A 24162-nucleotide genomic window follows, 5' to 3' on the forward strand; every position below is an offset into this window, starting at 1 on the left:
CCAGCCCCCACACTGGCCATACGACCGTGCCATAGACCTCCTACCTGGCACTAGTCTTCCCCAGGGCTGGCTCTGTTCCCTCTCTCATCCTGAAATGGTGGCCATGGAGGAATTCATTAAGGAGGATTTAAGCATGGGGTTTATCCATCAGCCAACCTCACCGGCAGGAGCGGCCTTCTTTTTAGTGAACAAGAAAGATGGCAAGCTCCATCCCTGCATCGACTATCAGCCCCTGATCAAAATCATTGTGAAGAACCACTACCCTCTTCCCTTGTTGCCATCTGCGTTTGAACAGCTACAGGGAGCAACAATATTTTCCAAAGTTGATCTGTGCAGTGCTTACAGTCTGATTCGCAGAAGAGAAGGGGATGAGTGGAAAACAGCTTTCAGCACCTCTAATGGCCACTATGAATACCTGGTGATGCCTTTTGGTCTGGTCAATGCCCCCACTGTATTCTAGGCTTTGGTTAACAATGTGTTCAGGGACATGTTGAACTAGTTTGTGCTTCTGTGTTTAGATGAAGTAGGAAGGGAGTCTGAGAATCAGAGCGGGAGTAAGGAGGAAGACATTTTTGAATTTTTCGGGTTTTTTTCCATCGACGTTCAGAGAGGCGGGACTGCGCAGGCGTGTGACGTTGGGCAGTGAAGTGCGGAAAATTTAAAAGGAACACAGCCTTATACAGCGGGCAGCGTAGTTTGCGGGCTGCAGAGTAAGCCGGGAGCAGAGTGAAGGCTTAAGGGCTTCGGCTCACCGGGCTTAGGCGGAAACGGGTGAGGCGAGGAAGGTTTGGTATTCATTTTTTGTTGTTATTTAAGGAGAGGGGCAGTATGAGCGTGAGGACAGTTTGTTGTTCTCGGTGTCGGATGTGGGAGGCCCTGGAGTCTCCAAGCTTCCCAGACATCCACATCTGCGCCAGGTGTGCCGAGATGCAGCTCCTAAGGTACCGTGTTAGTGAACTAGAACTGCAGCTCGATGACCTTCGTCTGGTCAGGGAGAGTGAGGAGTTGATAGAGAGGAGTTACAGGCAGGTGGTCACACCGGGGCCACGGGAGGCAGACCAGTGAGTCACGGTTAGGAGGGGGAAGGGGAAGAGTCAGGTAATAGAGAGTACCCCTGTGGCTGTGCCCCTTGACAACAGGTACTCCTGTTTGAGTACTGTTGGGGGGGACAGCTTACCCGGGGGAAGCGACAGTGGCCGTCCCTCTGGCACAGAGTCTGGCCCTGTAGCTCAGAAAGGTAGGGAAAGGAAGAGGAGGGCAGTTGTAATAGGGGACTCGATAGTAAGGGGGTCAGATAGGCGATTCTGTGGACGCAGTCCAGAGACCCAGATGGTAGTTTGCCTCCCTGGTGCCAGGGTCCGGGATATTTCTGATCGTGTCCAAGATATCCTGGAGTGGGAGGGTGAGGAGCCAGAGGTCGTGGTACATATAGGTACCAATGACATAGGTAGGAAAAGGGAAGAAGTCCTGAAAGGAGAATATAGGGAGCTAGGAAGGGAGTTGAGAAAAAGGACCGCAAAGGTAGTAATCTCGGGATTACTGCCTGTGCCACGCAACAGTGAGAACAGGAATGCAATGAGGTGGAGGATAAATGCGTGGCTGAAGGATTTGAGCAGGGGGCAGGGATTCAAGTTTTTGGATCATTGGGACCTCTTTTGGCGCAGGCGTGACCTGTACAAAAAGGACGGGTTACACTTGAGTCCTAGTGCCAATATCCTGGCAGGGAGATTAGCGAGGGCTACTGAGGTGACTTTAAACTAGAATGGTTGCGGGGTGGGAATCAAATTAAAGAGGCTAGGCAAGAGGAGGTTAGTTCACAACAGGGGGGTGGGAACAAGTGCAGAAAGACAGAGAGGTGTAAAATGAGGATAGAAGAAAAAGTAGTAAGGTGAAAAGTAAAAGTGTCAGGCCGACAAATCCAGGGCAAGCATCAAAAAGGGCCACTTTTCAACATAATTGTATAAGGGCTAAGAGAGTTGTAAAAGCGAGCCTGAAGGCTTTGTGTGTCAATGCAAGGAGCATTCGTAACAAGGTGGTTGAATTAAAAGTGCAGATTGTTATTAATGAATATGATATAGTTGGGATCACAGAGACATGGCTCCAGGGTGACCAAGGATGGGAGCTCAACATTCAGGGATATTCAATATTCAGGAGGGATAGACAGGAAAGAAAAGGAGGTGGGGTGGCGTTGCTGGTTAGAGGGGAGATTAACGCAATAGAAAGGAAGGACATAAGCCGGGAAGATGCGGAATCGATATGGGCAGAGCTGCATAACACTAAGGGGCAGAAAACGCTGGTGGGAGTTGTGTACAGGCCACCTAACAGTAGTAGTGAGGTTGGGGATGGTATTAAACAGGAAATTAGAAATGTGTGCAATAAAGGAACAGCAGTTATAATGGGTGACGTCAATCTACATGTAGATTGGGTGAACCAAATTGGTAAGGGTGCTGAGGAAGAGGATTTCTTGGAATGTATGCGGGATGGTTTTTTGAACCAACATGTCAAGGAACCAACTAGAGAGCAAGCTATTCTAGACTGGATATTGAGCAATGAGGAAAGGTTAATTAGTAAACTTGTCATGAGAGCCCCTTGGGTAAGAGTGACCATAATATGGTGGAATTCTTCATTAAGGTGGAAGTGACATAGTTAATTCAGAAACAAAGGTTCTGAACTTAAAGAAGGGTAACTTTGAAGGTATGAGACGTGAATTAGCTAAGATAGTCTGGCAAATGACACTTAAAGGGTTGATGGTGGATATGCAATGGCAAGCATTTAAAGATAGCATGGATGAACTACAATTGTTCATCCCAATTTGGCAAAAGAATAAATCAAGGAAGGTAGTGCACCCGTGGCTGACAAGGGAAATTAGGGATAGTATCAATTCCAAAGAAGAAGCATACAAATTATCCAGAAAAAGTGGCTCACCTGAGGACTGGGAGAAATTCAGAGTTCAGCAGAGGAGGACAAAGGGCTTAATTAGGAAGGGGAAAAAAGATTATGAGAGAAAACTGGTAGGGAACATCCTGTCTTCTCCTATCATTTTGGATCTCCCCCTCCCCCCTCCAACTTTCAAATCCCTTACTCACTCTTCCTTCAGTTAGTCCTGACGAAGGGTCTCTGCCTGAAACGTCGACTGCACCTCTTCCTACAGATGCTGCTTGGCCTGCTGGGTTCACCAGCAACTTTGATGTATGTTGCTTGAATTTCCAGCATCTGCAGAATTCCTGTTGTTTGCGTTTAAATTCACTACTGCGAAGCCTCTTCCGGTGATGCCTACACCGAAGAAGTTTAGATCCTCTCTTCGACGGGAGTTCAGTGAAACCATCTCTCACTGCTCCCCATCTGTAATTTCTTCGGCTCTAACTTTTCGACCACACTTTGACTCAGACTCACTATCACAGCCATATCTCCTTTCTTGGAACGTGCCTCCGTCGCCAACTTACTCCAGTTGGCTTTAGGATTCGTTTCCAAGCCTCTCAATTTGGACCTTCTGAGGATCCCAGGTACTCACATTTTATTGACTCTGCCTCTCGCCGCTTCTCCCGTCAAGCTCTGAAGGCGACGCTCTCCGCCATGAGGAGGTACTTGGTGTCCCTATCCCAGACCCTTCCACACCTTCGGGACACTTTCTTCGCCGTCTGTGATGGTCCTACCCGTTATTTCATCCTCCGTCGGATACACGCCTGCAATCGCCGTTTTTTTGACTTTGTCATGTTACATAGAAACATAGAAACATAGAAAATAGGTGCAGGAGTAGGCCATTCGGCCCTTCGAGCCTGCACCGCCATTTATTATGATCATGGCTGATCATCCAACTCAGGCAAAGATCGCAAGATCCTACATCTACGGACTCCAGAGCCTGCCGGCCCCGACGCTAGCAGGCATGAATTTCAGATTGCGGGCTCTGCCATTGATCTCGGCGGCTCCAACACCTCAGGGCATATTCAAAACCCGGACTCCAGCAACGACCAGGGACACATTCGAAGTGATTGCGCAACCACCAACTGCGACTCCAGCCTTGAACTCCAGGCCGGGTCTTTATGTGCTGCTATTGTGACTCCCGTCTCCCCTTCCCCCACCACCACTCCGCAGCCCCGTCTTCCTCAGATCCCACCGTCAACTCCTGGGCCCTCAGAGGCTCCATCTACCTCTCACCCCAACCCTCCCCTCTCCACTGACACCACCAGCCTCCCCCCTCCCCCCTCTGATCCCAGCTCTCATCTGTGCCGGGTCTTTACCATCCCCTCCGACCTTCAACTGTCGGAGGCAGAACGCTCTGTCCTCAGTAAGGGCCTCGCGTTTGTCCCCCTTCGCCCACACCTCAGCGAGTTCCGTGTTCGCCATGATGCGGAACTTTTCTTCCGCCGTCTCCGTCTCCGAGCCTACTTCTTTGGCAAGGACTCTTCCACCCCCACCGATGACCCCTTCTCCCGTCTTCAACCCTCCTCTTCTTCATGGACACCCCGCTCTGGTCTTCTGCCTGCTCTGGATCTCTTTATTGCTGACTGCCGACGGGACATCAACCGTCTCGACTTCACCGCACCTTGTCCCCATTCCAACCTCACTCCTTCGGAACGCTCTGCTCTCCACTCCCTCCGCACTAATCCTAACCTTATTATTAAACCCGCCGATAACGGGGGTGCTGTTGTAGTCTGGCGTACTGACCTCTACCTTGCCGAGGCACAGCGACAACTCGCCGATACCTCCTCTTATTTACCCCTCGATCGTGACCCCACTAAGGAGCACCAGGCCATTGTCTCCCACACCATCACCGACTTTATCCGCTCAGGTGATCTCCCATCCACTGCTACCAACCTTATAGTTCCCACACCCCGCACTTCCCGTTTCTACCTCCTACCCAAGATCCACAAACCTGTCTGTCCTGGCCGACCTATTGTCTCAGCTTACTCCTGCCCCACCGAACTCATTTCTGCATACCTCGACACTGTTTTATCACCCCTTGTTCAATCCCTTCCGACCTATGTTCGTGACACTTCTCACGCTCTTAAACTTTTCGATGATTTTAAGTTCCCTGGCCCCCACCGCTTTATTTTCACCATGGATGTCCAGTCCTTATATACTTCCATCCCCCACCAGGAAGGTCTCAAAGCTCTACGCTTCTTTTTGGATTCCAGACCTAATCAGTTCCCCTCTACCACCACTCTGCTCCGTCTAGCGGAATTAGTCCTTACTCTTAATAATTTCTCCTTTGGTTCCTCCCACTTCCTCCAAACTAAAGGTGTAGCTATGGGCACCCGTATGGGTCCTAGCTATGCCTGCCTTTTTGTTGGGTTTGTGGAACAATCTATGTTCCGTGCCTATTCTGGTATCTGTCCCCCACTTTTCCTTCGCTACATCGACGACTGCATTGGCGCTGCTTCCTGCACGCATGCAGAACTCGTTGACTTTATTAACTTTGCCTCCAACTTTCACCCTGCCCTCAAGTTTACCTGGTCCATTTCTGACACCTGTCTCCCCTTTCTAGATCTTTCTGTCTCTGTCTCTGGAGACAGCTTATCCACTGATGTCTACTATAAGCCTACTGACTCTCACAGCTATCTGGACTATTCCTCTTCTCACCCTGTCTCTTGCAAAAACGCCATCCCCTTCTCGCAATTCCTCCATTTCCACCGCATCTGCTCTCAGGATGAGGCTTTTCATTCTTGGACGAGGGAGATGTCTTCCTTTTTTAAAGAAAGGGGCTTCCCTTCCTCCACTATCAACTCTGCTCTTAAACGCATCTCCCCCATTTCACGTACATCTGCTCTCACGCCATCCTCCCGCCACCCCACTAGGAATAGGGTTCCCCTGGTCCTCACCTACCACCCCACCAGCCTCCGGGTCCAACATATTATTCTCCGTAACATACGCCACCTCCAACGGGATCGCACCACTAAGCACATCTTTCCCACCCCCCCCCTCTGCATTCCACAAGGATCGCTCTCTACACAACTCCCTTGTCCATTCGTTCCCCCCCATCCCTCCCCACTGATCTCCCTCCTGGCACTTATCCGTGTAAGCAGAACAAGTGCTACACATGCCCTTACACTTCCTCCCTTACCACCATTCAGGGCTCCAAACAGTCCTTCCAGGTGAGGCATCACTTCACCTGTGAGTCGACTGGGGTGATATACTGTGTCCGGTGCTCCCGATGTGGCCTTTTATATATTGGCAAGACCCGACGCAGACTGGGAGACCGCTTTGCTGAACATCTACGCTCTGTCCGCCAGAGAAAGCAGGATCTCCCAGCGGTCACACATTTTAATTCCACATCCCATTCCCATTCTGACATGTCTATCCACGGCCTCCTCTACTGTAAAGATGAAGCCACACTCAGGTTGGAGGAACAACACCTTATATTCCGTCTGGGTAGCCTCCAACCTGATGGCATGAACATCGACTTCTCTAACTTCCGCTAAGGCCCCACCTCCCCCTTGTACCCCATCTGTTACTCATTTTTATGCACATATTCTTTCTCTCACTCTCCTTTTTCTCCCTCTGTCCCTCTGAATATACCTCTTGCCCATCCTCTGGGTCAACCTCCCCCCTCCTTGTCTTTCTTCCCGGACCTCCTGTCCCATGATCCTCTCGTATCCCCTTTTGCCTATCACCTGTCCAGCTCTCGGCTCTATCCCTCCCCCTCCTGTCTTCTCCTATCATTTTGGATCTCCCCCTCCCCCTCCAACTTTCAAATCCCTTACTCACTCTTCCTTCAGTTTGTCCTGACGAAGGGTCTCGGCCTGAAACGTCGACTGCACCTCTTCCTACAGATGCTGCTTGGCCTGCTGTGTTCACCAGCAACTTTGATGTATGTTACTTGAATTTCCAGCATCTGCAGAATTCCTGTTGTTTAGGGAACATAAAAACTGACTGTAAAAGCTTTTATAGATATGTAAAAAGGAAAAGACTGGTAAAGAAAAATGTAGGTCCCCTACAGACAGAAACAGGTGAATTGATTCTGGGGAGCAAGGACGTGGCAGACCAATTGAATAATTACTTTGGTGCTGTCTTCACTAAGGAGGACATAAATAATCTTCCAGAAATAGTAGGGGACAGAGGGTCCAGTGAGATGGAGGAACTGAGGGAAATTCATGTTAGTAGGGAAGTGGTGTTAGGTAAATTGAAGGATATGGTCTGCATCCCAGAGTGCTTAAGGAAGTAGCCCAAGAAATAGTGGATGCATTAGTGATAATTTTTCAAAACTCGTTAGATTATGGACTAGTTCCTGAGGATTGGAGGGTGGTTAATGTAACCCCATTTTTTAAAAAAGGAGGGAGAGAGAAACCAGGAATTATAGACCAGTTAGCCTAACATCAGTGGTGGGGAAACTGCTAGAGTCAGTTATCAAAGATGTGATAACAGCACATTTTGAAAGCGGTGAAATCATCGAACAAAGTCAGCATGGATTTGTGAAAGGAAAATCATGTCTGACGAATCTCATAGAATTTTTTGAGGATGTAACTAGTAGAGTGGATGGGGAGAACCAGTGGATGTGGTATATTTGGATTTTCAAAAGGCTTTTGATAAAGTCCCGCACAGGAGATCAGTGTGCAAACTTAAAGCACACAGTATTGGGGGTAAGGTATTGATGTGGATAGAGAATTGGTTGGCAGGCAGGAAGCAAAGAGTTGGAATAAACGGGACCTTTTCAGAATGGCAGGCAGTGACTAGTAGGGTACCGCAAGGCTCAGTGCTGGGACCCCAGTTGTTTACAATATATATTAATGACTTGGATGAGGGAATTAAATGCAGCATCTCCAAGTCTGCGGATGACACGAAGCTGGGCGGCAGTGTTAGCTGTGAGGAGGATGCTAAGAGGATGCAGGGTGACTTGGATAGGTTAGGTGAGTGGGCAAATTCATGGAAGATGCAATTTAATGTGGATAAATGTGAAGTTATCCACTTTGGTGGCAAAAACAGGAAAACAGATTATTATCTGAATGGTGGCCGATTAGGAAAAGGAGAGGTGCAACAAGACCTGGGTGTCATTATACACCAGTCATTGAAAATGAGCATGTAGGTACAGCAGGCGGTGCAAAAGGCGAATGGTATGCTGGCATTTATAGCGAGAGGATTTGAGTACAGGAGCAGGGAGGTACTACTGCAGTTGTACAATGCCTTGGTGAGACCACACCTGGAGTATTGTGTGCAGTTTTGGTCCCCTAATCTGAGGAAAGACATTCTTGCCATTGAGGGAGTACAAAGAAGGTTCACCAGATTGATTCCTGGAATGGCAGGACTTTCATATGATGAAAGACTGGATGAACTAGGCTTATACTCGTTGGAATTTAGAAGATTGAGGGGGAATCTGATTGAAATGTATAACATGCTAAAGGGATTGGACAGGCTAGATGCAGGAAGATTGTTCCCGATGTTGGGGAAGTCCAGAACAAGGGGTCACAGTTTGAGGATAAAGGGGAAGCCTTTTAGGACCGAGATGAGGAAAAACTTCTTCACATAGAGAGTGGTGAATCTGTGGAATTCTCTGCCACAGGAAACAGTTGAGGCCAGTTCATTGGCTATATTTAAGACGGAGTTAGATATGGCCCTGGTGGCTAAAGGGATCAGGGGGTATGGAGGGAAGGCTGGTGCAGGGTTCTGAGTTGGATGATCAGCCATGATCATACTGAATGGTGGTGCAGGCTCGAAGGGCCAAATGGCCTACTCCTGCACTTATTTTCAATGTTTCTATGTTTTCTATGTTTCTATGACATCCTTATCTATTCCCACTCTCATCAGGACCACATCCAGCATGTCCAGAGAGTATTCAGATGCCTTCTTGAAAACGACCTGTATGCCAAGCCTGAAAAATGTGAATTCCATAAAGACCAGGTGTCATTTTTAGGCTATATACTTACCCCATCCAGTGTTCAAATGGACCCTAGTAAAGTTCAGGCTGTTGCAGAATGGCCCAAACCGTCTACAGTCAAACAGGTACAGCCAACAGAAATGCAAGCACAGCTGAGAGCCATACAATTGCCCATGCTACACCTTTTTCTTGAAGGGAGGAGCCGAAGGAGAAGTTATTGAGAGTGAGGAACAGTTTCACTAGGTGGAGGAGAGTGGTGATGGAGGGGAGCTGGTTGGGTCTGGTGTCCAGAAAGAAATAGAGAAGTTGAGGCCATTCTAGTGGGATGTGGAGGTGTATAGGGTTGGACATCCATAGTGAAAATAAGATGATCAGGTCCCGTGAACTTGAAATTATTGAAAAGATCAAGAGGGTGTGAAGTGTCAAGGATGTAAGTGGTTAGGGACTGAATGGGGGGTTGGGGTGGGGGGGATAAAACTGAGTAGAGGACTGCAGATATACGTTCAGTGGAGCAGGAACTAGCAGAAACAATAGGTCTACCTGGACAGGCAGGGTTGTGGATCTTGGGCAGTTGGTAGAAATGGGTTGTACGGGTGCAGGAACTATGAGGTTGGTGGCAGTGGATGGGAGATCCCCAAAGTTAATAAGGTCGGTGATGGTGTGGGAGACTGTTGACAATCTTCTGAGACTCTGGAGTGGGGGACTCTACTACAATAATTGATGGGCTCTCTCAGTGTACCTGGACACTCCCTGTCCAGTAGCAGAAGAACCCTATTCTGTGATCATTCCCTAACCAGCCCTGTTTCATGAAGTATGACTGAATCAACGGGTCAGGCCACAGCTGTGGAGGGATCTGGACAGTGGATGTTTTGTGTCAACACTGCATTTCATAGGAAAAAAACCATAGAAAATCGGTACAGAAGTCGGTCATTCAGCCCTTCGAGCCTGCACCGCCATTCAGTATAATCATGGCTGATCATCCAGGTCAGAAACCTGCACCTGCTTTCTCTCCATACCCCCGATCCCTTTAGCCACAAGGGCCATATCTAACTCCCTCTTAAATATAGCCAATGAACGGGCCTCAACTGTTTACTGTGGCAGAGAATTCCACAGATTCACCACTCTCTGCGTGAAGAAGTTTTTCCTAATCTCGATCCTAAAAGGCGTCCCCTTGATCCTTAAACTGTGACCCCTCATTCTGGACTTCCCCAACATCGGGAACAATCTTCCTGCATCTAGCCTGTCCAATACCTTTAGAATTTTATACATTTCAATCAGATCCCCCCTCAATCTTCTAAATTCCAGCGAGTATAAGCCTAGTCAATCCAGTCTTTCTTCTTATGAAAGTCCTGCCATCCCAGGAATCAACCTGGTGAACCTTCTTTTTACTCCCTCTATGGCAAGAATGTCTTTCCTCAGATTAGGGGACCAAAACTGCACACAATACTCCAGGTGTGGTGTCACCAAGGCCTTGTACAACTGCAGTAGAACCTCCCTGCTCCTGTAGTCGAATCCTCTTGCTATGAATGCCAACATACCATTCGCCTTTTTCACCACCTGCTGTACCTGCATGCCCACTTTCAATGACTGGTGTACAATGACACCCAGGTCTCGTTGCACCTCCCCTTTTCCTAATCGGCCACCATTCAGATAATAATCTGTTTTCCTGTTTTTGCCACCAAAGTGGATAACCTCACATTTATCCACATTATATTGCATCTTCCATGAACTTGCCCACTCACCTAACCTATCCAAGTCACCCTGCATCTTCTTTGCATCCTCCTCACAGCTAACACTGCTGCCCAGCTTCGTGTCATCCGCAAACTTGAAGATGCTGCACTTAATTCCCTCATCTACATCATCAATATATATTGTAAACAACTGGGGTCCCAGCACTGAGCCTTGCGGTACCCCACTAGTCACTGCCTGCCATTCTGAAAAGGTCCTGTTTATTCCCACTCTTTGCTTCCTGTCTGCCAACCAATTCTCTAACCACATCAATACCATACTCCCAATACAATGTGCTTTAAGTCTGCACACTAATCTAATGTGTGGGATCTTGTCAAAAGCCTTTTGAAAATCCAAATATACCACATCCACTGGTTCTCCCCTATCCACTCTACTAGTTACATCCTCAAAAAATTCTATAAGATTCGTCAGACACGATATTCCTTTCACAAATCCATGCTGACTTTGTTCGATGATTTCACCGCTTTCAAAATGTGCTGTTATCACATCTTTGATAACTGACTCTAGCAGTTTCCCCACCACCAATTTTAGGCTAACTGGTCTATAATTCCCCGGTTTCTCTCTCCCTCCTTTTTTAAAAAGTGGGGTTACATTAGCCACCCTCCAATCCTCAGGAACTAGTCCAGAATCTAAAGAGTTTTGAAAAATTATCACTAATGCATACACTATTTCTTGGGCTACTTCCTTAAGCACTCTGGGATGCCTTCAATTTACCTAACACCACTTCCCTACTAACATGTATTTCCCTCAGTTCCTCCATCTCACTGGACCCTCAGTCCCCCACAATTTCTGGAAGATTATTTATGTCCTCATTAGTGAAGACAGAAGGAGAGTAGTTATTCAATTGGTCTGCCATGTCCTTGTTCCCATGATCAATTCACCTGTTTCTGACTGTAAGGGACCTACATTTGTCTTAACCAATCTTTTTCTTTTCACATATCAATAAAAGCTTTTACAGTCAGTTTTTATGTTCCCTGCCAGCTTTCTCTCATAATCCTTTTTCCATTTCCTAATTAAGCCCTTTGTCCACCTCTGCTGGACTCTGAATTTCTCCCAGTCCTCAGGTGAGCCGCTTTCTCTGGCTAATTTGTACGTTTCTTCTTTGGATTTGATACTATCCCTAATTTCCTTTGTCAGCCACGGGTGCACTACCTTGCCTGGTTTATTCTTTTGCCAAACTGTGATGAACAATTGTTGTAGTTCATCCATGTGATCTTTAAATGCTTGCCATTGCATATCCACCGTCAACCCTTTAAGTATCATTTGCCAGTCCATCTTAGCTAATACACATCTCATGCCTTCAAAGTTACCCTTCTTTAAGTTCAGAACCTTTGTTTCTGAATTAACTATGTCACTCTCTATCTTAATGAAGAATTCTACCATACTATGGTCACTCTTAACCAAGGGGCCTCGCACGACAGGGTTGCTAACTAACCCTTCCTCATTGCTCAATACCCAGTCTAGAATGACCTGCCCTCTAGTTGGTTCCTCAACACGTTGGTTCAGAAAACCATCCCGCATGCATTCCAAGAAATCCTCTTCCTCAGCAACCTTACCAATTTGGTTCACCCCAATCTATATGTAGATTGAAGTCACCCATTATTACTTCTGTTCCTTTATTGCATGCATTTCTAATTCCCTGTTTAATGCCATCCCCAACCTCACTACTACTGTTAGGTAGCCTGTACACAACTCCCACCAGCGTTTTCTGCCCCTTAGTGTTATGCAGCTCTACCCATATCCATTTTGCATCCTCCAGGCTAATGTCCTTCCTTTCTATTGCGTTAATCTTCTCTCTAACCAGCAATGGTAGCCCACCTCCTTTTCTTTCAAGTCTATCCTTCCTGAACACTGAATATCCCTGGATGTTGAACTCCCATCCTTGGTCACCCTGGAGCCATGCCTCTGTGATCCCAACTATATCATATTCATTAATAACTATCTGCACATTCAATTCATCCACCTTGTTACGAATGCTCCTTGCATTGACACACAAAGCCTTCAGGCTTGCTTTTACAACACTCATAGCCCTTATACAATTATGTTGAAAAGTGGCCCTTTTTGATTTTTGCCCTGGATTTGTCTGCCTGCCACTTTTACTTTTCACCTTACTACTTTTTGCTTCTACCGTCATTTTACACCCCTCTGTCTCACTGCACTTGTTCCCACCCCCCTGCCACATTAATTTAAATCCTCCTGAACAACAGTAGCAAAACACTCCCCCAGGACATGGGTTCCAGCCCAGTCCAGGTGCAGACCGTCCTGTTTGTACCGGTCCCACCTCCCCCAGAGCTGGTTCCAATGCCCCAGAAATTTGAATCCCTCCCCCTTGCACCATTTTCAAGCCACGTATTCATCTGATATATCCTCCTATTTCTACTCTGACTAGCACGTGGCACTGGTAGTAATCCAGAGATTATTACCTTTGTGGTCCCACTTTTTAGTTTATCTCCTGACTCCCTAAATTCACCTTGTAGGACCCCAGCGGAGCAGGCGACGTTGTAGCGGGCAACGGAGTAGAGGGAGACAGAGTAGGAAGGCTTTGTCTCGAGAGGCTTCAACGAGCAGAGGCTGAGGATGAGCTTCACTCCAAGTGAGGTAAGCCCAGGTAAGTTCCTTTAAAGGGAGAACGGTCTGCAGCAGTATTTTATTTGAAGTAAGGAAGGTGGTGAGGCTATAGCTCATTGGTGAGCCTAGCTAAGTGAGCTAGGGCAGTAGCAATAGTTGTTTTAAGAACTCCAAGGGAAAGAGTGGCACCACTGCGCAGACACGTGATGTCAGCCGGGTGAGCGCCGAGCGTTTTGAAAAAGAGGGCCTCCCTATCCTCCTCTACTGGAAAGATAAAGCCACACTCAGGTTGGAGGAACAACACCTTATATTCCATCTGGGTAGCCTCCAATCTGAGGGCATGAAGATTGACTTCTCAAACTTCCACTAATGCCCCACCTCCCCCTCGTACCCCATCTGTTATTTATTTATATACACACATTCTTTCTCTCTCTCTCCTTTTTGTTCCTTTGCCTATACCCCTTGCCCATCCTCTGGGTTTTTTCCCTCTCCCCCTTTTCCATCTCCCCGGGCCCCCTGTCCCATGATCCTCTCATATCCCTTTTGCCAATCAACTGTCCCGCTAACACTCACAACACGCTGGAGGAACTCAGCAGGTCGGGCAGCATCCGTGGAAAAGATCAGTTCACGTTTCAGGCCGGAACTCTTCGTCAGGACTGTTTGGGGAAGGGGCAGAGGCCCTATAAAGAAGGTGGGGGGAGGGTGGGAAGGAGAAGGCTGGTAGGTTCCAGGTGAAAAACCAGTAAGGGGAAAGATAAAGGGGTGGGGGAAGGGAGGCAGGAAGGTGATAGGCAGGAAAGGTGAAGAAAGAATAGGGGAAAACACAATAGGTAGTAGAAGGAAGTGGAACCATGAGGGAGGTGGTAGGCAGCTGGGGGAGGGGGCAGAGTGACATAGGGATAGGGGAAGGGAGGGGGAGGGAACTACCGGAAGTTGGCGAATTCTATGTTCATACCAAGGGGCTGGAGACTACCTAGACAGTATATAAGGTGTTGCTCCTCCAACCTGAGTTTAGCCTCATCATGGCAGTAGAGAAGGCCATGTATGGACATATCTGAATGGGAGTGGGAAGCAGAGTTGCAGTTGGTGGCTGTTGGGAGATCCTGTCTGTTTTGTGGGAAGGAGCAGAGGTGCTCGACGAAGCGGTCCCCAAATCTGCGTTGGGTTTCACTGATGTAGAGGAGGCCGCACCGGGAGAAGCAGATGCAATAGATGACCCCAACATACTCATAAGTGAAGTGTTGTCTCACTTGGAAGTACTGTTTGGGGCCCTGAATGGTGGCAAGTGAGGAGGTGTAGGGACAGGTGTAGCACTTGCACTTACAGGTCCAGCTCTTGGCTCCACCCCTCACCCTCCTGTCTTCTCCTATCATTTTGGATCTCCCCCTCCCCCTGCCACTTTCAAATCTCCTACTAGCTCTTCCTTCAGTTAGTCCTGACAAAGGGTCTCGGCCTGAAACGTCGACTGTATCTCTTCCTAGAGATGCTGCCTGGCCTGCTGCGTTCAGCAGCAACTCTGATGTGTGTTGCTTGAATTCCAGCATCTGCAGGATTCCTCGTGTTTGCGACCTCCCTATCCAGCGGGCAGCGGAGTGAGTGATATCAGAGTGAAAGGGATTTGGCTGATGTGAGCAGACGCTGAGGAGGAGCTTGCTCCCAGTGAGGCCCATACCACTCCCGAGGCAGTCGGCAATGTTCCACGTCCACATTTCAAAAGTTGAGGCAACGTAATGGGTAGGTCATGGCAGCTGTGATCGGCCCCGTGGTTGTTAATCCTGCAGCATGTGGGAAATCAGGGATACCTCCAGTGTCCCTGATGACTATGTGTGCAGGAAATGTGTCCAGCTGCAGCTTCTGGCAAACCGCATTGAGCGGCTGGAGCTGTGATTGGATTCATACCGGAGCATCCGCGATGCTGAGACAGTCGTGAATAGCACGTTCAGTGAGCTGGCCACACCGCAGGTAAAGGCTACACAGGCAGAAAGGGAATGGGTGGCCACTAGACAGCGTAGCAGTAGGCAGGTAGTGCAGAAGTCCCCTTGGGTCATCTCCCTCCTAAACAGAAACAGTATACTGTTTTGGATATTGTTGGGGGAGATGTCTCATGACCTTCATTTCCCTTCACATCTGCTGCCTGGCCCGCCCAGTTCTTCCAGAAGTTTTGTTTTACCCAGTGACTGGAGAAGGTTGTTCTGAGCAGCTTCCCACGGGCTATTGGGAGGTTCCTGAAATTTACACTCGCCGAATTTGATGCAACACGACTGGAAGTGGTTTGGCTCCGCTCCCTCCCGCGATCTGCTGACACTCCACTCCCCCCGCAGTCCATTTCTGTCGAAGGATTTTCAGTTACTGGCTGCACCTGCACCGACTGGCCGCGTCTGTGAATCTAACTCCACCCTCAGCACTTCACTGACTAACGATCAGGGTTCAGTCGATGCGAGGAGTTGTCGCAATGGAGAGCTGGACCGGACCGGTATCGCTCCTTGTCACCGCGTTATCTCTCTGCTCTGTCGCGGGAGGCCAGGCAGGTGAGGCGAGGGTATGTGACGGCGATGGTCGGGGTTTGTGTCGGGAAATTCACCTTTAAATCTTTTGGACTTTCTGGCTGTCGCTCCATTAGACGGGAAGACGACCTCACCGCACTCCTGTGTTCTCATTTCACTCCTGTGAAATTTCTGGAGTCGATAAACTCGGGGCAAAATGATACTTGAATAGGTTTCACAGGTGGATAGGAATTGTCGCCAATTCCCAGAGGAAAGTCCCACAATCTTAACAGAGGCATCACATTAAAGCAATTAATCTGAGTTTAACTATCCTGTAACTGCCACGTTACGTCAGTCTGTTTCACAATACCAGAGAAATACTCCTGTTCTACCCATTCCTCTAGGGTCTGCACACACATAGCGGTCCGAGTGGCCTCTTTCTGTGCCTTATGTGTGAATGACTTCTCTGCTACCAAAAACTAACTTGATTTCTCTCATTCCAAGTTCTGACTCAGGCTCCCGAATCTGAAACATTCATTCTTTGTCTCTCGGCAGATGCTACCCGAACTGTTCCAAGATTTCCATCTTGGTCATTAAACATTAGCCCTGTTTCTCTGTCCTTGCATGCTATCGGAACTTTCCGTCTTTAACTTGAGACATTAACAGTTCCTCTTTTCTCCAGATACTGCCTGGCCTGTTGACTATTGTCAGAACTTTTTCTTTCTATTTTCAAAGTGCATCAAGAGTTGGCTCTAAGTTTTGGTGATTAATGTGGTAATAGACTGGCAGAACATTGATGCATGTTATGTACAAGGACTTCTGGGAGGTTTTGTAAAATCGCCAGGTTAACACCGCTCATGCCAAATGATGCAGCGGGAAGTGGAAGCAGTTGCCAGTGGACATGAGTGGCGAGTTCATCAAAGCTCTAGTGTTGGGGTGGTTGGTCAGTATGTTTACACATGGCAGACTATGGAAGAGTCTGCACTGGCTGCTTACAGAAAATACAATGAAAAAGGAAGCAGAAGAAATAGAAGCAATAAATCACAAAGAGCAATATTGCTCAGTTTCAGTTAATTTTGGTAGCCGGGAATTTAGGACGCTCAGGGAGATTTTAGGTACGTTCAGTCCAATTCATCGTTACATGCATAAGAATGTTTTTTTTTCTCTCAGTGCGATACTCTGCCAGAGCCTCGGCGACCACTTTTTCAAGTGGTTGTCTTTGGAGGAAAGATTCTATGAGTGGTCCCCCAAGTCCTTCTCACAGCGCAGTGTTTTTTTACGAGGCCGAGTTGCGTACGCGACACTCAACCCGGCACGGATGGAAAGATCGAATGGCTCCGGAGTCCGGCGCCGATGTCACTGCGCCACCAGCCGGCCGATAAGAATGGTTAGATACAGATAAAATGAAAATCTCGCTTGCAGCAGCATTACAAGCAGGCATTTTCAGGGAACACACAGAATGACAGTTACGCAAAGCTTATGCAAGTCAATGAACAAAAACAGCGGCCGATTGAGACATCAGAGCTAAAAAAAAACACACAATCAGAGATGGCCGGCTGCAAAAGTACACGGGGAAGCAACAGCGGTTGTGCCTCTGGCACTGAGTCTGGCCCTGTGGCTCAGAAGGGTAGGCAACTTAAGAGGATGGCCCCAGTAATAGGAGATTCTGTAGGCAGGGGGACAGATGGGTGATTCTGTAGAAGCAGAAAGGAAACACACGTAGGGTTCTCAGCAATACTAGATGGACTATTAATTATTAATTGCTTATTACCAAAATGGCTTCTCGTACTGTTAACTGCTGAGGCAGGGGTTCTCTGTAACCACATGTTTTGCTTAGTGAAAATGGAAATTGTATTCATTTGCTAGCCAATGGAAGTCATGTTATGTTATTTTGTATGTGTGTGCTGAGTTGAGGAGCGCGGGCTTTTTCGGGAGGCGAGCAGAGAGGACGGACGTGCGGGGAACGGACAGCGGTTCCAGGGCAGCAGATACCGGACCTTGGGGGTTCGGATGGTGGCCGGAGTCTCGGAAGGAAGTTGTGGATGGAATCGGAGGCGTGAGCTCCAACGTATTAAAATATGTGCACAAGACTGACGAGTTACTTATGTGGCGCCTTTTCTTTTAGTTGTTGCTACTAACCCACCACCAAAACTTGCTATAAAGTATAATTCGTTCCTCGCACTCGGTATATTGTTTGATATTTGTGTCGTGGCTGATCATTGGGTGCCTCACACCGCATCCGCACCAAAGCATTTGCACTGTTTGGCGGGGTCGACGCCTACTGACCCTAGGCGACGGGACTCAGTTGGGGCAAAGGCCGTTACATTGTGGGGGCTCGAGCCGCGGATTTCAATTCTGTCGGATACGGTGTAAATCGCCAGAGTTAAATAGAAGAGATGGATGCGTATAAGATTGAACCTTGGTGTGAGATCTTGGATGTCCCGGTTAATCATGCCTGGGTATTAAGTGGGGTGGATATACATTTCCCGGACGATGCGTTAATTCGATGTTTGAATACGGTCAGAGCTATCGGTAAGGTTGAGATTGTAAGCAGAAAGATTGGTAAAACGGGAGACTCCGCCTTTGTGCTGATACAGACTGGTGTTGACGTCAAGGAACTGGGACTGCCCCAGTCTATCGGTGAGGTGGGTGAGGCGGGACCGTGGGCGTGCACACTGTCACGGAGGAAGGGTTTGAAGAGACACCAGAGAAGTTGCCCGAGGCTACAGGCGGAGATTTTAGAGAGCGGGTCCATTCGTTTCTGAAGGATGAAGAAAGGGGGTGGTCGGATTTGGAGAATGTAATTAGTTCTCATCCCTCAGGGAAGGCGGAGGGCTCTGAGTTGGCCTCAGCCATTAACTCTTCGGTGAACCGGGTGGTGGGTCCGCGACCGAAGTTAAGAATTTTCTCAGGGAAGACCCCCATCCCCGACGGGGAAGAGGATTATGAATCCTGGGTAGAACATACCTCTCAGCTGCTGGGTGAGTGGCAGTGTTCTGAGGAGGAGAAGCGACAAAGATTGGGGGACAGTTTGAGAGGGGCGGCAGCTGAGGTGGTAAAAGGGGTGAGAGTTAACCAGCCCCTGGCTTCTTGGAAAGAGTGTCCAGCCGCCCTAGAGGAGGCGTTTGGGCTGACGGGAAGCACGGTGGAGCTTTTCGGTGGGGGTTGCGGGGGGGGGGGCGGAATTCAGAATTTGCTTCAGGAGAAAGGGGAAAAGCTTTCTGAGCATCTTCTCCGACTAGAGCGTAGGCTAAATTGCTTGAGGCGCCGGGGGGTCATTTGGGGAATGAGGTGGATCGGATAAGTACCGATCAGGTAGCCAAAGGCGCGCAGAGATATGATGCGATGGCTACGAGTCTCCGGCAGTCCCGTAGAGCGCGTCCCCACCTCCCCACGCCCCCCCCCCCCCCCCCCCCCCCCCGCTTTGGTTCAGTTGCTCAGAGAGGTAAGGGAGGAGGAGGACGAATTGGAAGCGGAACTGGGATCCGTTAACAAGGTACAAACCTCGGTAGCAGCTCCTTGTGGTGAAATGGCCGGGGCCAGCTCTACGCGGGAGATACAAAAGGGGGTGGCGGCAGGTGGGGTTCCTCCGCAGGAGGGGACTAGCGGAGAAGGCCCCTCCCTGAAGGGACGCACGGCGCTGAGGCCAGGCGAAGGCCGGGGTCCCGCGAGGCGAGGCGTGTGCTATAACTGCGGGGAAGAGGGGCACTTCAGGCGGGAATGTGAACGGCAGGGAGCCCCAAGGAAGGAGAGCCCCCGGGTGTCCTAGCAGGAAGAGGGGTCGGGAAACTTAGAAGAGACTCAGTGAGGGAACGGACTGGAGTCTCTGGAAAAATACGTTCCCAACAATGTGCAGCGGGACCATCGCAAGGAAAAGACCTTATCCCATAGAACATAGAATAGTACAGCACAGTACAGGCCCTTCGGCCCACAATGTTGTGCCGACCCTCAAACCCTGCCTCCCATATAAGCCCCTATCTTCAATTCCTCCATATACCTGTCTGGTAGTCTCTTAAACTTCACTAGTGTATCTGCCTCCACCACTGACTCAGGCAGTGCATTCCACGCACCAACCACTCTCTGAGTAAAAAACCTTCCTCTAATATCACCCTTGAACTTCCCACCCCTTACCTTAAAGCCATGTCCTCTTGTATTGAGCAGTGGTGCCCTAGGGAAGAGGCGCTGGCTATCCACTCTATCTATTCCTCTTATTATCTTGTACACCTCTATCATGTCTCCTCTCATCCTCCTTCTCTCCAAAGAGTAAAGCCCTAACTCCCTTAATCTCTGATCATAATGCATACTCTCTAAACCAGGCAGCATCCTGGTAAATCTCTTCTGTACCATCTCCAATGCTCCCACATCCTTCCTATAGTGAGGCAACCAGAACTGGACACAGTACTCCAAGTGTGGCCTAACTAGAGTTTTATAGAGCTGCATCATTACATTGCGACTCTTAAACTCTATCCCTCGACTTATGAAAGCTAACACCCCATAAGCTTTCTTAACTAACCTATCCACCTGTGAGGCAACTTTCAGGGATTAGTGAAACAATTAGTGAAATTTATGATGTTGTAGCAATTAGTGAAACTTGGCTACAGGAGGGGCAGGACTGGCAGCTTAATATTCCAGGGTTCCGATGTTTCAGATGTGATCGAGGCAGAGGAATGAAAGGTGGGGGAGTAGCATTGCTTGTTAGGGAAAATATTACAGCAGTGCTCAGGCAGGACAGATTAGAGGGCTTGTCTACTGATTCCTTATGGGTGGAGCTGAGAAACAGGAAAGGTACGGCCACATTAATGGGATTGTATTACAGACCACCCAATAGTCAATGAGACTTGGAAGAGCAAATCTGCAGAGAGATAGCAGGCAACTGCAGGAAACATAAAGTTGTGGTGGTAGGAGATTTTAATTTTCCATACATTGATTGGGACTCCCATACTGTTAGGGGTCTAGATGGTTTAGAGTTTGTAAAATGTGTTCAGGAAAGTTTTCTATATAGAGGGACCAACTAGAGGGGATGCAATATTGGATCTCCTGTTAGGTAACGAATTAGGGCAAGTGACGGAAGTCTGGGTAGGGGAGCACTTTGGTTCCAGTGATCATAACACCACTAGTTTCAATTTGATCATGGACAAGGATAGATCTGGTCCTAGGGTTGAGGTTCTGAACTGGAAGAAGGCCAAATTTGAAGAAATGAGAAAGGATCTAAAAAGCGTGGATTGGGACAGGTTGTTCTCTGGCAAAGATGTGATTGGTAGGTGGGAAGCCTTCAAAGGGGAAAATTTGAGAGTGCAGAGTTTGTATGTTCCTGTCAGGATTAAAGGCAAATTGAATAGGAATAAGGAACCTTGGTTCTCAAGGGATATTGCAACTCTGATAAAGAAGAAGAGGGAGTTGTATGAAATGTATAGGAAACAGGGGGTAAATCAGGTGCTTGAGGAGTATAAGAAGTGCAAGAAAATACTTTAGAAAGAAATCAGGAGGGCTAAAAGAAGACATGAGGTTGCCTTGGCAGTCAAAGTGAAGGATAATCCAAAGAGCCTTTACAAGTATATTAAGAGCAAAAGGATTGTAAGGGATAAAATTGGTCCTCTCGAAGATCAGAGTGGTCGGCTTTGTGCAGAACCAAAGGAAATGGGGGAGATCTTAAATAGGTTTTTGCGTCTGTATTTACTAAGGAAGCCGGATTGAAATCTATGGAATTGAGGGAATCAAGTAGTGAGACCATGGAAAGTGTACAGATTAAAAAGGAGGAGGTGCTTGCTGTCTTGAGGAAAATTAAAGTGGATAAATCCCCAGCACCTGACAAAGTGTTCCCTCGGACCTTGAAGGAGACTAGTGTTGAAATTGCGGGGGCCCTGGCAGAAATATTTAAAATGTCGCTGTCTACGGGTGAAGTGCCGGAGGATTGGAGAGTGGCTCATGTTGTTCCGTTGTTTAAAAAAGGATCGAAAAGTAATCGGGGAAATTATAGGCCGGTGAGTTTAACGTCAGTAGTAGGTAAGTTATTGGAGGGAGTACTAAGAGACAGAATCTACAAGCATTTGGATAGACAGGGGCTTATTAGGGAGAGTCAACATGGCTTTGTGCGTGGTAGGTCATGTTTGACCAATCTGTTGGAGTTTTTCGAGGAGGTTACCAGGAAAGTGGATGAAGGGAAGGCAGTGGATATTGTCTACGTGGATTTCAGTAAGGCCTTTGACAAGGTCCCACATGGGACGTTAGCTCAGAAAATTTAGTCGCTAGGTATACATGGAGAGGTGGTAAATTGGATTTGACATTGGCTCAATGGAAGAAGCCAGAGAGTGGTGGTAGAGAACTGCTTCTCTGAGTGGAGGCCTGTGACTAGTGGTGTCACAGGGATCACAGGGATCAGTGCTGGGTCCATTGTTATTTGTCATCTATATCAATGATCTGGATGATAATGTGGTAAATTGGATCAGCAAGTTTGCTGATGATACAAAAATTGGAGGTGTAGTAGACAGTGAGGAAGGTTTTCAGAGCCTGCAGAGGGACTTGGACCAGTTGGAAAAATGGGCTGATAAATGGCAGATGGAGTTTAATACTGACAAGTGAGAGGTATTGCACGTTGGAAGGACAAACCAGCGTAGAACATATAGGGTTAATGGTAAGGCACTGAGGAGTGCAGTGGAACAGAGGGATCTGGGAATACAGATACAAAATTCCCTAAAAGTGTCATCACAGGTAGATAGGGTTGTAAAGAGAGCTTTTGGTACATTGGCCTTTATTAATCGAAGTATTGAGTATAAGAGCTGGAATGTTATGATGAGTTTGTATAAGGCATTGGTGAGGCCGAATCTGGAGTATTGTGTTCAGTTTTGGTCACCAAATTACAGGAAGGATATAAATAAGGTTGAAAGAGTGCAGAGAAGGTTTACAAGGATGTTGCCGGGACTTGAGAAACTCAGTTACAGAGAAAGGTTGAATAGGTTAGGACTTTATTCCCTGGAGCATAGAAGAATGAGGGGAGATTTGATAGAGGTATATAAAATTATGATGGGTATAGATAGAGTGAATGCAAGCAGGCTTTTTCCACTGAGGCAAGGGGAGAAAAAAACCAGAGGACATGGGTTAAGGGTGAGGGGGGAAAAGTTTAAAGGGAACATTAGTGGGGGCTTCTTCACACAGAGAGTGGTGGGAGTATGGAATGAGCTGCCAGACGAGGTGGTAAGTGCGGGTTCCTTTTTAACATTTAAGAATAAATTGGACAGATACATGGATGGGAGGTGTATGGAGGGATATGGTCCGTGTGCAGGTCAGTGGGACTAGGCAGAAAATGGATCGGCACAGCCAAGAAGGGCCAAAAGGCCTGTTTCTGTGCTGTAGTTTCTATGGTTTCTATGGATCTGTGTACATGTACCCCCAGATCCCTCTGCTCCTCCATACTACCAAGTATCCTGCCATTTACTTTGTACTTTGCCTTGGAGTTTGTCCTCCTAAATTGTACCACCTTACACTTCTCTGGGTTGAACTCCATCAGCCACTTCTCAGCCCACTTCTGTATCCTATCAATGTCTCTCTGCAATCTTTGACAATCCTCTACACTATCTACAACACCACCAACCTTAGTGTCATCTGCAAACTTGCCAACCCACCCTTCTACTTCCATATCCAGGTCGTTAATAAAAATCATGAAAAGTAGAGGCCCAGAACAGATCCTTGTGGGATACCACAAGTCACAATCCTCAAATCTGAATGTACTCCCTCCACCATGACCCTCTGCCTTCTGCAGGCAAGCCAATTCTGAATCCACCTGGCCAAACTTCCCTGGATCCCATGCCTTCTGACTTTCTGTATAAGCCTACCCTGTGGAACCTTGTCAAATGCCTTACAAAAATCGACATAGATCACATCCACTGCACTACCCTCACCTATATGCCTGGTCACCTCCTCAAAGAACTCTATCAGGCTTGTTAGACATGATCTACCCTTCACAAAGCCATGCTGACTGTCCCTGATCAGACCATGATTCTCGAAATGCCCAGAGATCCTATCTCTAAGAATCTTTTCCAACAGCTTTCCTACCACAAACATAAGGCTCACTGGTCTATAATTACCCGGACTATCCCTACTACCTTTTCTGAACAAGGGGACAACATTCGCCTCCCTCCAATCCTCCGGTACCATTCCCGTGGACAATGAGAACATAAAAATCTTAGCCAGAGGCTCAGTGATCTATTCCCTCGCCTCCTGAAGCAGCCTGGGGAATATTCCGTCAGGCCCCGGGGACTTATCCGTCCTAATGTATTTTAACAACTCCAACACCTCCTCTCCCTTAATATCAACATGCTCCAGAACATCAACCCCACTCATATTGTCCTCACCATCAAGTTCCTTCTCATTGGTGAATACCGAAGAGAAGTATTCATTGAGGACCTCGCTCAGTTCCACAGCCTCCAGGCACATCTTCCCACCTTTATCTCTAATCAGTCCTACCTTCACTCCTGTCATCCTTTTTTTCTTCACATAATTGAAGAATGCCTTGGGGTCTTTCTTTACCCTACTTGCCAAGGCCTCCTCATGCCCCCT

General features: G+C 47.9%; 1 protein-coding gene across 1 annotated transcript in view; it reads left to right on the forward strand.

Annotated features, from left to right (window-relative positions):
- The first annotated feature begins 15306 nt into the window (after positions 1 to 15306).
- Positions 15307 to 24162, forward strand: part of LOC134346169 (major histocompatibility complex class I-related gene protein-like) — a 50915-nt gene continuing 42059 nt past the window's right edge. Inside the window, exon 1 of the mRNA XM_063047482.1 lies at positions 15307 to 15654. Coding sequence (XP_062903552.1) covers positions 15561 to 15654 — 94 coding nt within the window. The 5' untranslated portion in view covers positions 15307 to 15560. The remainder of the gene's footprint in view (positions 15655 to 24162) is intronic.

The sequence above is a fragment of the Mobula hypostoma genome, chromosome 5 (assembly GCF_963921235.1).
Source record: "Mobula hypostoma chromosome 5, sMobHyp1.1, whole genome shotgun sequence".
Lineage (NCBI taxonomy): Eukaryota > Metazoa > Chordata > Chondrichthyes > Myliobatiformes > Myliobatidae > Mobula > Mobula hypostoma.